This window comes from Cloeon dipterum, chromosome 2 (genome assembly GCF_949628265.1).
Source record: "Cloeon dipterum chromosome 2, ieCloDipt1.1, whole genome shotgun sequence".
Lineage (NCBI taxonomy): Eukaryota > Metazoa > Arthropoda > Insecta > Ephemeroptera > Baetidae > Cloeon > Cloeon dipterum.
Genome location: NC_088787.1, coordinates 21,932,001 through 21,945,235, shown reverse-complemented (window position 1 = coordinate 21,945,235; position 13,235 = coordinate 21,932,001). Strand labels below are relative to the sequence as shown.

Genomic DNA, 13,235 nt, shown 5'->3' with positions numbered 1-13,235 from the left:
CGCGAAATTAGCCATTTAGCAGCGCCGTCGGGCATGTGTCACATGCACTATAATTTTTATGGTCATTGCCTGTCGGGCCGGCCAGCCCTGTACACTAAATATCGGCCCTGTTGAAAGCTATTTATTCAGCAGCCGGCAGAGCCGAGTTGATAATCGGTGCATTAAACTACAATGGCCGTTTGTCGGCGGCGGCGGCGACGGCGGCGGGGTGATAATGGCGCCGATTGATGCCGCGCGACCCCGAGCGTTTGTGCAGCAGGCCGACAATCACGGCCGACTGCACCTCTCGGCGGCCAGTGCAGGCTGGCCGGCGAGTGCAGCGCAAACACAAAGCGCCCGTCGTTCGGCTCGCTCAATTATTCATCGCCGCTCTCCAGATAGATTACTCGCGCAGCGCGCAAAGGCTGCCAGCCGCGATTTATTGGCTACATAAACGCTCGTGACTCGATTAGCCAGTGTTTGCTCGCTGCTTTTAGATAAACACGATGCGCAATTTGCTCATCGTGCAAAATGTCGAAAAATTGTTGCGGCCAAAATGTGGTGCGTCAAGCGGAACTGAAATTCGGATGAGGGTAAATTAAATTTACTGTTGCTCTCCCTTTGAAATGAAATACTTACCAAAATGGTTAGCAAAATGTATCATACTCTAAAACAGTTAAAGGCAGTCATTACTCTTTCATTTTAATTGCTTTGCATATTATAGTCCCTTCAAATGAATTGTTTTTTAATTCTAACCAATCAGAATGACGTAATGATTGGCGAATTCACAGTTCTATTTTAGTAATTTAGAAATATCTTCTGCTTGACTGATAGCGAACTACATTTTCACTTGACCCTTACGAATATTCTAAAATTTAGCTCCAAATTCAGCAGACCAGAAAAGAAGCCGAAATGTCTGCGTGTATCGAAATAATTTAAACCCACTCTTTTACTTTTATGCGTGTAGCAGAGAGCACTTTGGTGCGTGGGTGCACATTCATTCTAGTGAGTGCGTCTGTGAATTTTAATGTCGCGCGTCTCTCGCCGGGGGCCCACCTGTGCGCGTGTACACATAATGCGCGCCTCTGCGGCGCTTGTCGCGTTGACATCTTTGGCACTTGATTGATCGAATTTGCGCTTGTTTTGTTGCAGGAGGCAAAAAGGCGGAGAGCGACGTCAACGGGATTCCGCTCTCAGAGCTGCAGGAGTTCAGCGACGGTGAGCGTTGCTGCGAAATGAGACTAGGATAATTCAAGCCGCGAATAAGAAGTGTAATTACCTTAAAACGCCTCTCGTGCAGTCCGCACACTTATGACGGGACAGGCGGAAAGAGGCCGTTCGTTCGAGTGTGGGGATGGATGGGAGGCAGGAGAAAGTTACACCGCGAAAGAGAGAGAGCATGCACAATATTGCCATCCACGCGGTGATCCCACTTTTATATCTCTTAGAGGCGATGAATAAAAGATGCCCGTAAAACAAAGACCTCTTTTCTACTTCTGGCTGGCTCGGCGCCGTGTTCCTTGATCCACACCATCTACGCTCGCGGCCTTTCAAGCTGCACTGCTGCCGAAAACCGAAAATGCACGGAAAATGCGTCTGCACAATGGTATTGGCTGGATACTGTGGAACTTTGACGATCAGCGCTATTTAATAACAGTGGCCGAGTTTGCTTCTGGGATCAATATTTAGCCTATTGTTGTAAGAGAAATATTTCTTAAATATTTGGAAAGATAAAAGTAAAACTTGAGACGTTGTTTTGCCAAACATTCGCGGAGTTCTTTTAAATCTTGGAGATGAAATTTCATGAGTCTATGAGCAAAATTTGCATTTCATATCGAAATATTTTTAAAACTATCTTGATCATCCAAAATAGAATAAATCTTGCGCCAGATGTAATCCTATTAATTTTATTTGAGGTAAAACTTTGCAGGGGTAAATTAGGCTAAACGACTGACCAAATTTTCAATCGGATAAAGGTAGCTCTTCCGACAGTGAAATTTGGGGCTTCAGTCCGAATCCACGACAGGGAAAGAGCGATGGAGGCGAATTTCTGGTTTACCTGGCTGCGCACGCCTTTGCGGCGTCTCTCGCGGGACCAAACACACTTCCTGAGTCAATACATGGCCCCTTGAGAGGTATCAGGGTGTGCTGCAGGCGGGCGGCTAATAAATTAAAGCGGCCGCCAGCCGAGCAGAACAAACACGGGTTCGCAGCTCACACGCGCGCGTCTCGAAATTTTCCATCGGCGCTTTCATAATAAACATTTTAAATCAGCTGTGGAGTGATCTGTTTTTTCGACCCACTTCTTCCGCTGATGCACTTCTTCCGCTGATGTGATATTCAATCAAACACTGCAAACATTAGAATTCATCCGGTGTGTGTGTATGTGTTATCGCTCCATTTCCACTGCATTTGCACACACCCGGCGCCGAGCTGCTGTAGAACATAGATGTTAATAAAATATATTGAAAAAGCTGCCGGCCCCGTTGTCGTCTCTGCCACCGCTGCCGTGTGTGTATTACCGAATGGAAATATCAGCAGTGCAGGAGAGAGACCTTTCAGCAGACCCGCCTGCTTTCTTTTTTCCCCGACACAAAAGAATTCAATATACTGCATAGAGAAGTGGTAACATTCCAGCGACTGACTCTAGCGGCAGATTCATTTCGCCCGCATTCCTCGATATGCATGACAAAAGCCGAGAAATCCTCTCTCGCACGATTCCTAGATCAAAACTTTTGATACCGTGCGGAAATTTCCGGCCTGAATTTATGGATACCCGACTGCTACCAGAGAAGTGCTTCTCGCTCGCGGAATGCGAAAATTATGTGTGTGCATTCATGGCCCTCCAGCTTTTTTGCGCCTTCGCCGCGACTCTGTAAATTCTTACAAAGGGGAGTATTTTTCGTATTTATAGTATTGATAGACTCCAAATCCAAACCCACACAAGATTTTTTTCTCTTAAATTGTTGCAATTATTTCAGATCACTGTTAAGACGAATTATGGTGGAACCTAGTAAAGAACTTTAGTGCTACAAGAATGCCAGCGACTAATCAGAGATGAGGGTGGTATTCTGATCTAGGATAACCGCTAGCGCTAGACTAAAAATAAGATCGAGACGGCAGCGCCACAGCGACAGCCAGTGCAAGTATCAAGCAGGTTAGCCAGCAGCTAGACTTGTCGCTTGATTCACTTGCGCTGGCTGTCGATGTGGCTGTCTCAATCTTAGGCCATCCAATAATTCGCTCTCAATTCTGATTGTACACTATACTACTAGGTTTCAGATAAAACCCCGCTAAAATGATGGTAGTAACGTTTCCACCGATTATCTGCACGTTGTGTCGAATAGTCGTCTAGGTGATTCAGCTGCCTAACATAATACGACCCTCAGGAATTCATTGGGACTGTCAAAAATAAAGTTCAAGTGCTAATTTAAATTTGGGCATGCTACTATTGCCTGAATCCATCAGAAGAGAATTGTATTTTTTGTATACACTTTCAGGAGAAGAGTGTCAACATGTGTTTACACGAATCAAAGGTTCGTTAAATTGTTGTTTATGGCTTTGTACGAAAAACTAATGTGTCAAAGTTCGTTTTATCAGTTTGCTTTTATTTCCTCAATAAAACCAATTTTACGCATGCTTTAAGTTGCACATAAAAGCCGATAACACGTTCTAAAGCTGGGTCGGAAAAGGAGAGGAGCGCACACGGAACAGGACTCAGCGTTGCATGAAAATTAAATTCCCATTGAACGCAGAGCATAATGGGATCGCTCTTCAAATAAATCTGCAGCGGAGAAAAATCCCTTGCGCGCGATGTGTCTTTTTCATATTAGTTGAGCAAATAGGAGCGCACGAGCACACTGCCGACTCGCAGTCAGTCACGTATTCGCGCGGCGCAGCCAAATCCCTTCGCGCTTAAATCCGATTTTCTCATTGGGCGCCGCACGCGTATCACTGCGATAGCTCGACTTTCGCCTGCTGTCTTGCTTAATTACAATTAGCCCCCAGTCAGCAAATTTTGACAAATGACGAATTTTACGCCCGCCAGCCAAGCACCGCGGCGCCGGAGTTTCCAAATGTCGCAAATTGCGCGCGTGTGGCGCCGCGAATTTGCCGCTCAAGCACAATTCCTCAACATTTTAATTGACAGCAGTGTGAAATCTATGACCAAGTTTTGGAAAAATTGAAATATTCCTTTCTTTGTCTTCAAGCGTGCAGTACTTGCAGAAATGCGAAAAAAGGAAACAAACATAGTGGCTAGTGGCCTTTAGAGACAGGTAAGCTGACTGTCTCTCCGTATTTTCAGACAGGACCTATGCAACGTTATTTATCAAGGCTGACACGCCGAGGTAAGGAGCTTTAATATGGCAGGTTTACATTTTCTAAAAGATTTTAGGCTATATGTAGTAACAACTGCTGATAATTTATGTAAAAAAATCTTGTATAAATCGCATTTTCTGTGAGGCAAGAATGGTGTAAACCCATCACAGATATGGATTTTTTGAGTATTTGTACATTACATGATCCAAACCAGACTCAAACGACGGAATCTCTCTGCTAAAATAATTTAAAAATATACATTTTGGGAAATTCAAATGATCGTTAATAAAACGGATATTAGAAGAGTTTATTTACAATATTCGGGTACTTTTGTACAAATTCTGCTTCTATGCGTTCATTGCGTAAGAATATTCGATAATACTTGCTCAAAACCAAAATCGGCTCTACCAACTGGGGCAGAAAAGTAAAAAGAAACAACGCTATAGACAAAAAAATCTTTGCTTTTAATTCTACCGCGATCGTCTGATCCGACTTTTGTTTCCAGCACATCAAAGTAAATCTTTTTACACCAAGAATGTAGCCCGTTGGCTCGCATTGTTAAGGCACTCTCAGGAGTGTCAAAGCAATGTGAGGTATTTGAGCAGTTCGGAGATCTAATACTGGCTACCCAATGTCAGAGATGGCAAAAAGTGGTTAGTTTAGTGACTCGAATTGCTCAAATTGCTCGACGGGCTGGGAGGCGCACCGGCGCCGACTCGCTACTTGCTGGTTTGCACCTTTCCAGCATGCGTGATTTGGCTTCACGGGACAAATGTCTAGCGTTTCAATGCAGTCCTCGGTGCAGAGGCAAGTGGCCCTTCAGTGGGCTGGGTCCCTGTGCGGCCTGGTGCGCCCATGTTATCCGTTCGCGGTGTTATTGGGACCCGGGTTTCAGCATTCGTGCTAGTGCAGTGCGCGCCCTTCCCGGTCCTCGGACGGACAAGGATAAAAAGAGCAAAAAAAAAAAAAAAAAAAAGAATGCGCAGTAGCAGGGATTGGATCTAAAATCAGTGACGGTACAAAAAACTAAATGGTACCCCACCACCTGTTTGTGGCTCCGGACTCCGGACACTAAGGACTCTCCCAATGGCGAATTGTGATTTCATCTCAATTAACATTTCTTTGAAACCTGTCATGCAAAAGATCGTTTTAAATCATTCTTACCATGAGTTCGAAAAATCAGATATCCGCCTAGTAAGAATTTAGAAGCGATTGTCTAGGTTTTTTTTTTTTGATATTTTAAAAACGTTCCCGAAAGAAATTCCTACAATTTTCGCTGACATTTCGAGCATTATATGTTAGCCAACATTATGAGCGTTCTCACGTGGGGAAAGGGGCAGTCAGTTGAGTGCCTGAAATCTAGCGATCTACGCAACCGGGCGGACCTTTAGGAGAAGCGTGTTGCATACATTCTAACTCACAGGGGACTCTAAAACTGACAATGAGTTGAATTTTTTGTTTTCCGCTTGTCAGAGAAAAAAATCTGGTATCAGCTAGCCCCAGCTTAGTACCGAATTTTCAACAATTTATTTTTTAAATTACCCAAGAAGACTTATTTCCACATCAAAGAGAATCTTTCTTGAGAGGTAGGGATAATTTTCCGCGATTAAGTTTGAAGCGTTTCATTTCAGTTTGCAGGCGATTAAAAAAGGCACTCGTGAATACTCAATGAGGAGGTGTCACATGCATGCAAAGTCGAAGCGTGCAGGTCTGCGGCGGCGTTAATTCCTCGCTGGAGCAAGTTGCTCCGCCGCACCGCACACCGTCCCAGCAGCAATTTAAATTCACGCGCACCCACATAAAGTTTTAAAGCGCACGCGAAACGACCGACCGACGACGACGAAGGCAAAAAGTGGCGCCGCCGACAAAGAAAAGAAAGCGCTCGTCTTTTTACAATCGAGCCTGCGGAGGCGAGCCCCGGTGATAATTATTATGAAGATTGATGCGTCGCCTTTAAGGAACATTTATTGCCGCCCTTTAAACGGGGGGCGGGGCCCGGCGTCGTAAATGAAGTGAGCGGGCATTAAAATTAAACTGGCTGTTAATGCGACGAGCCAATACGGGCCGGTCATTACACGCTGACATTTGCAATAAAGGTGGTGGCCGCGTGCCAAGCTGCCGTGACCTCTGCCCGCGCCCGCGCGCTTAATTTGCTGTTTCGCGGCGACGGCGGCATCCAGCTGATCTTTTCTTGCTCCATCAAAGATCAAACGCGGCCTTTGTGGGAGCAGGGTCCTTGCCCTCGCCGCTTCAGGTGCACAAAGGATGGAATTCCCGATCGAATCGAATAATCATGCAAGCAAAAATTTCAATTTGATCCGGTTTCAGACTTCAGACGGCACAACTCGGCCGGACGAAATTTTAATCCGGCCCCGGAGACATCAAAAGCGCTGTGCAAAGGTAAACGCATGGTTTGTCGGTCCAAAGGCGATTAATTTCTGCTCCACTGGAGTCACGGTGAACAAGGTCTAAATATGAATTTCTTGGTATGTCTCTGTGAAACGACTGCTCATTTCAAACTGTTTCTGTTTGATGACAGCCTATAAATTTAATCGTATTAAACCACTCTTTGCCTTGTCCAAACCAGGAGTTTCTATGGTTTCACAAAATACTTATCATTAATTTGATTTCAAAATGGCTTCTTCATGAGTTCAGTTTTCTTCTAATTTTTGAAATTGTGTGTTTAACAAGTTAAGCTCATTAAAATAATTGATTTAGGATATCTAGAGCGATGAATTTTTTCTTAAAGTAGAAATGTAATTTCTTTTTTTATAGTTCCAATCAATTCCTGAAGGTCGAATAAGGTTAGGAGAACAAATCAATCAGTGAATAATTTGACACACGACGTGCTGAAAGTTAGCGGAAACTTAGAAACCATGTCTTAGTCTGAACCTAGCAAAAGGTGCCACAAGAACGCCGGTGAGCAATCAGAGAAGGATTGTCTTTTGACGTAGCGCTGTCCTATCAGGTCATAGCCTGATCGAGATGACAGCCAGCAAATGGAAGTCAAGCGACAAGGCAGGTCAGCCAGCAGCCAGACTTTTGTCGCTTGCACTGGCTGTCACTATGACGCTGCTGTCACGATTTTAAATAGCCAATCAGAGCACCGCTCCCATCTCTTTGATTAGTTGGAATTACTGTGGGACTTTTTGCTAGATTCGGACTGAAAACCACTAAATTAATGGCCACCTAAATTTTACGTTTTGCTAACTTTCGGCATGTCGTGTGACTCGTGTGTCAAATTGTTGACCGATTGATTTGTCTTTCCAACCTTTTTTAATCTTGAGCAGACGATTGGTGCTGTCAAAAAAATTCCACTACTACTGTAAGCAAAAAATTCATTATGAGGAATTATAAGCTCTAGGATATCCTTTTCAATTATCTTAAACTATTTAACACGCAATTTTAAAAATTAGAAGAGAATTTAATCTGTTGAATATGGGAGTAACGGAAAACAAACATCTGGATTCTGGAGCGTTGGGTTTGGAGAAAGTTTTTCCGTTTTCATGTGCGTGAGAGAGACATTAGGCGCGCGTGTAATAGTTCCGACGGCGGTACGGCGTGTAAAATATCCACTTGATCCACTTTAAATTCGCGCTCCGACCATAACTCAGGCAAACATAGTTGGACCTCAAGGGGCCTAATTTAAAAGTTTTCAGCCTCGCGCGCAAGTTAAGGGGGAGCAATGACGATGATATACTCAGCGCACAGCAATTTCTCTCCTTCTTTCTCTCAGACGCGTGGGTTCTCATTTTTATTCATTCGTTTGCACGTCTGTTAAACTAATGAGCTGGGAAGTAATTTATAGAATCGATAGTCTATCTCGCCGATTGAAAGCTTCAACGGTGCATAAAACAATCTAGAAGAGGAAAAATACGCCCGTCGGCGTTGCAACTGGTGCATTGTTAGCGCCAAGTCTCCTTCTACTCGCGGCCTCATTAATCCTTCGATAAATTAACAATGTGCGCGCCGCAGTTTATTTGCACGCAGCTCTGCTAATGCTTATTCTCCCAGAACATTATTGGAGTGAGTTTAAACTTCAGTTCCAATCAACCTATACTCGTGCTAGATTGTTTATTAAACAACCATTCCTGGGAAACATCAATATTAACAATTCCTATTGCGTCGTTTCATTTTAAGATTGAAGCTTCAGGAATGCTCAAACAGCTTCATGATAATTAGTTTTCGCTGTGACAGCATCGCTCTGCTCTTTCAGAAACGTATTCAATGATCAAAACTATCTTAAATAAATTAAAATCTACCTCAAACTACCACCGTTTGTCCTTTATAGAGAGTGAAAAGGTTAAAAATAAAGATCTAAATAGCAGGACCAGCATTTTTTACTGCAGACGTAGGAGAAGGCAAATAATCGTGTTTCGTGGGCGATCAGATCGCCCCTAAAATTCATCGGCTATATAAATGAAGTTAAGACGAGTCGAACGGGAACCGTGTGCTGTTTTTGTAATTCTGGTGGCTCAAACCCGAGATTTGGTGGTTTCAAGGTTAGCAAAAATTGAAAGTTTTAATTTTTGCCAATATTTCTAAGGCCTAATCATTGAGCTTGATTAGTCGGTTCAGTTAAATCTTATTAAGTTTTTAAAATTTGTATTTAAATTACGAAAAACGACGTTTTATTTTATTGACTCTGAATCCTAAAATATTTATAATTATTATAATCATTGCTTTGTCTATTCATCTGTAAACGCACAAACTCTACCAATAGCGCAGGAAATATTTTTTCCATAAAATAAATTATTTAGCAAATGAGGCACATTTGATAATTACATGAACCATCTAAATTTTTACTAAAAACCATCCAACACCGTCTTAGTTGCTGCAAAAAACACGCCAAGACAACAGCACACGCAATTTTCTTTATTAGAAATTTATATTCTATTCTAGACTAAAATAATAAATTGTTTAGAGAAAATTAAGTAAAAACCCCCGTCAGTTGATTGTGAAAGGATACATACCTAATTATCCGTGAAGGAAGTACTTAAAATCGGCGGATTTTGCCCGCGGCGTCCAGAGATCTCGCGCGCGAGCATTCATTCACTCTGATCCGACCATCCATCACACTCGTGGGCGAAAAAGCGGCAGCTGTTCGATTACCCGGCACATAATAAAATATTACACCATCATCATCATCACGGTCGTCGTCGTGCATGTTTGGCAGGGCGCTTCTTCTTCTTCTTCTTCTGCTCACTCTCTCTTTCTGCTTCTTGTGCGTGCGTCAAAATGGCTTGACGATTATTGATGTTAGCGTCTCGCTCTACATTACTGCGCTGGAAAAGCATCAAAAGAGCGAGAGCAATGCTCCTAGGAACACGCCCTAAATGCAGCCAGCCCAGTGCCGATCATTAATTATCTCCGCCTGCCACACAAAATACTCGCACACACGTCAATCGCTCGCCAGAGTCGCACTCGGCTGCTGCTGTTATTTGTCCAGATTAACCAATTACTTATTTGCAGAGCAGCCGGAGCAATCTCCTTACGCGAGAGTTAATTATTCAGCGAGCGGTCGAGAAGGCGGGCGACACGTTTCGATGTTTCCCGTCCAGAAGCGTTAATTTTTCATGCGCGCCTCTACCGTGCTAGTTTTGTCAACTTCAGTCCATGAGCCCCCATTACATTACGGCTGGGCAATAAAACGTCTGTGGGGAGAATATTCTCAGTTGGCTACTCCATCCAAAGAACAAAGAGTAGAATATTTTTGTTCACTAAGTCTTAAATAATGTGTAGGGTTGCGTATTTAAAGTGGATTAATACAGGGCAATTATAAAAATGACTGCTAGAATCAAAATTCAAATGTTGTCCATTTTCTCCGAAATTTACACCGCTCGACCATATTTTCTTGTGATTTTTATTTCTATATCGTCAAGATCTATCCACCGGTGTAAGATACTTTTTGGAGAAACTCTTTGTTGTGAAACAACATAAAATTTCAAATAGAGAGACAGTCCTCAACATTTGACAAGCATTCTAGCTCAATTTGGCTTTAAATGAATTCTTTTTGGGGTTAGTTATGCATCAGCAACAAGTATTTGCCAGGGTTTTGCCTTATCAATCCTGTTGAATACGGTTGTCTTTTTCCTCTGCGTCCAACATATTTTAAGTCACCAAATTATCAACTAGGTAACCCTAGAGCATAACTTTCAATCATCTAAAATCGTCAAAATCACTTGTGAATCCTTACAACATCTTTAAATATCAGAAAATTGGTAGATTTTTAATTTTCTTGGGAAAATATCATTTCAATCATTCTCTTAAACTAAACCATTTCTTTTCACAACCTCTTTTGGTTCCGGTGGGAAATATTATATTTTTTAGATTTACTCAATTTTTTCGTTAATATAAACATTTATGAAAATTTGCCTTCAAACCTTTATTTTACTGAATAACTTTTTTTCAAATTTAATCTTTTAAATTTTAATAAATTCTAAATTGTATTTCTTAATTGGATTAAAATTCATAATTTGACCCTTAAAATATGCCAAAGAGGGGTTTGCTGATTAATTTTCTCGTGGCTAGGTCCCCCCTGGCATGCCAATGATCTAAGAACTTTATTTAAGAGCCCAGAACAATATTTCCCGCTTATTAATACGTAATACTTTTCATAGCTAGTTTATATCGTTTGAGTCGCAAAAAACGCTACTAGCATGAGGATGAGGACCTAACCTCCTAAAAAACTCCATTTTTGTGCTTCTCATGAAAAATTGTGCTTTAATTCTTATAAGTTAGTGATTTTATTTCCTTTGTGGGTGGAGAGTTGATTAAAGAGACAAGTAGTGCTGGGCAGATCAACACAAGATGTGTTTATTTAGTATCGCAAAACGAAATTTGCAAGCTCATTCGATTGAACGAGGTGACATTAGCCAGCCCGTTTGATGTTTGCTTTTGCTGGAATGACCAAACACACACACACAGACGCACGCACAGGGGTGCTGGATTCGCGACGATCAGCACTCAGTTCAAACACACAAGCGGCTTAGGGAGGACGGCCGATAGTGGGAAAGAAAGTGGCCGGTAAATCAGGCGGCCGAGGCAAACAGTGATTTGCTCGCACTGAAAAGATAAACAGCGTGGCCGGCGTGTGTGTGTGAGTGTGATCCGACTTGGGCTCGTAAAATAAAATAAAGAGAGTGAGCCAGCAGGCAGCTGGAGCGAGAGCAAATAAAAAGCAACGACGTGCGATCTCTTTAAGGCAATCAATATGAAGAGGCGAGCACAGAAAAAGAAAGCCCCGCGCGAAAGGGTGACTGATATTAGAAAAGCCCGCGGCCGCCGTGCGTTTCAAAGGAAATATTTTCTCGGTCCTCGCCTCTGTTTACCGCACTCTCTTCAATTAAGCACCCCCTTTTTGTGCGCCAGTGCGCGTGTTGGCCCCTTTTCACCTCTTCCATCATCAGCAAGACTTTTCTTCGGGGTTGTGAATTTTAGGCGGTTGCTATTTGACAAATTAAAACTTATTTCAAGTATTTTTGGAGTAAAATTGTTGGATTAAGACAGTTTTTCTGGTTGCTATTCGACCCTAAATACGTAATTTTTCTAGAGAACCCAAAGAGTCGATTCATCATGGATATTTTAGCCGATGTATTTATTTATTTGCTTCTTATCCCTGTCCGAGGACCGGTAAGGGCGCGTACTGCACTAGCACGAATGCTGAAACTCGGGTCTCAATAACACCGCGAACGGATAACATGGGCGCACCAGGCCGTACAGGGACCCAGCCCACTGAAGGGCCATTTGCCTCCGCACCGAAGACTTTTTGAAACGCTAGAAATTCGTCCCGTTATGCCAAATCACGCATGCTGGAAAGGTGCAAACCAGCAAGTAGCGAGTTTTTGTCTGTTCAAAGTATAATTAAAATGGCTTGAAATCACATGATCTATGCTCATTTAATGGTACTGCATTGGGAGGATCAGAAAAAATAGTCCATCGTTTAATTTTCACAACCCAATCTTTCTCCCTCCCTCCTACTCACTCGCTCGCTCGGCGTGCAATAAAAATGTTTTCTGCATATTCACCTTTCACCCCGCTCCATTTGATCATCATTTTTTCACGCTCTTTGTGTTCAGCGCGCTTCTTCCAGACAGGGTGTGCGAACGCATGAGAGATTGTTTAATCTCGGCGAGGGCGGATAAAATACTCGAATCGAGAATTTTCGGGCTAAAAATAATTTGGGCTGCAAATTTCCCCCCTTGAAAAGTTTCCGCACCGACAAACCAATTTCCTTGAGAAAACGACTGCGAAAAGTTTCGAGTGGCACCACGCGCACGGCGCTGATGATTTGTTTTCCGGTTTTGACGAGTCGTAATTAATTTTCGATTGTTGGATTCCGCGGCGATTGTTAAACGCCTTAATTGGCAATTAAAGCGGCGGCGGAAGTTTCGGCACGCAGGTGAAAAGTTTGTGAGTGACAATATTTGTTAATTGCCACGTCGGCCGCTCATTACGGATGCAAACACGAGTTTCATCAAATTTGAAACAGGTCTTTCAAGCGAGCAGCCGCGTCACCCTGCGGAACACCGCTCGCTGCTAAATTGGCCGGCACAAATTGGCTGCTGCTCCGTTCCGTCCGTCCGTCCGGTGGCTTCTTTTCGACTGCAGGTCACGTCGCGTGCCGCTGAAAAACGCTCGGCCGCACTGCAAAATATCTGCATCCGACGCCTGCCCGCCAGCAGAAGCAGCAGAAAATATAATGCAAAATTGAATTAAGTCACTGCGGCATAGCAGCCAAAGAGCAACATCTCCCGCGGCCGAGATGCACACAACACACACCCAAGGAAAGCGAAGTGTGTCGCTTTGTTATTGCCGTATGGACAGCTTGCTGCTCACCGGTGCATCCTAATGTGGCAATTCACGTCTTTTGATACTGCTCGGTGGCAAAAATACATTCGAATCGCACACTAGAACGGCAGTTTGACCCAGTAAAA

The 13,235-nt window shown here is 43.2% G+C and overlaps 1 protein-coding gene across 2 annotated transcripts in view; it reads left to right on the top strand.

The window, feature by feature from the left end:
* LOC135936067 (lachesin-like) overlaps positions 1-13,235 on the top strand; it is a 69,462-nt gene that overhangs the window by 29,348 nt on the left and 26,879 nt on the right. The window contains exon 2 of one of the 2 annotated variants that reach the window (XM_065478749.1): positions 1,132-1,197. In XM_065478749.1, coding sequence (XP_065334821.1) covers positions 1,132-1,197 — 66 coding nt within the window. Of the gene's footprint in view, positions 1-1,131; positions 1,198-12,627; positions 12,712-13,235 lie in introns of those variants that run through there. The other variant, XM_065478750.1, reaches the window with a different exon arrangement.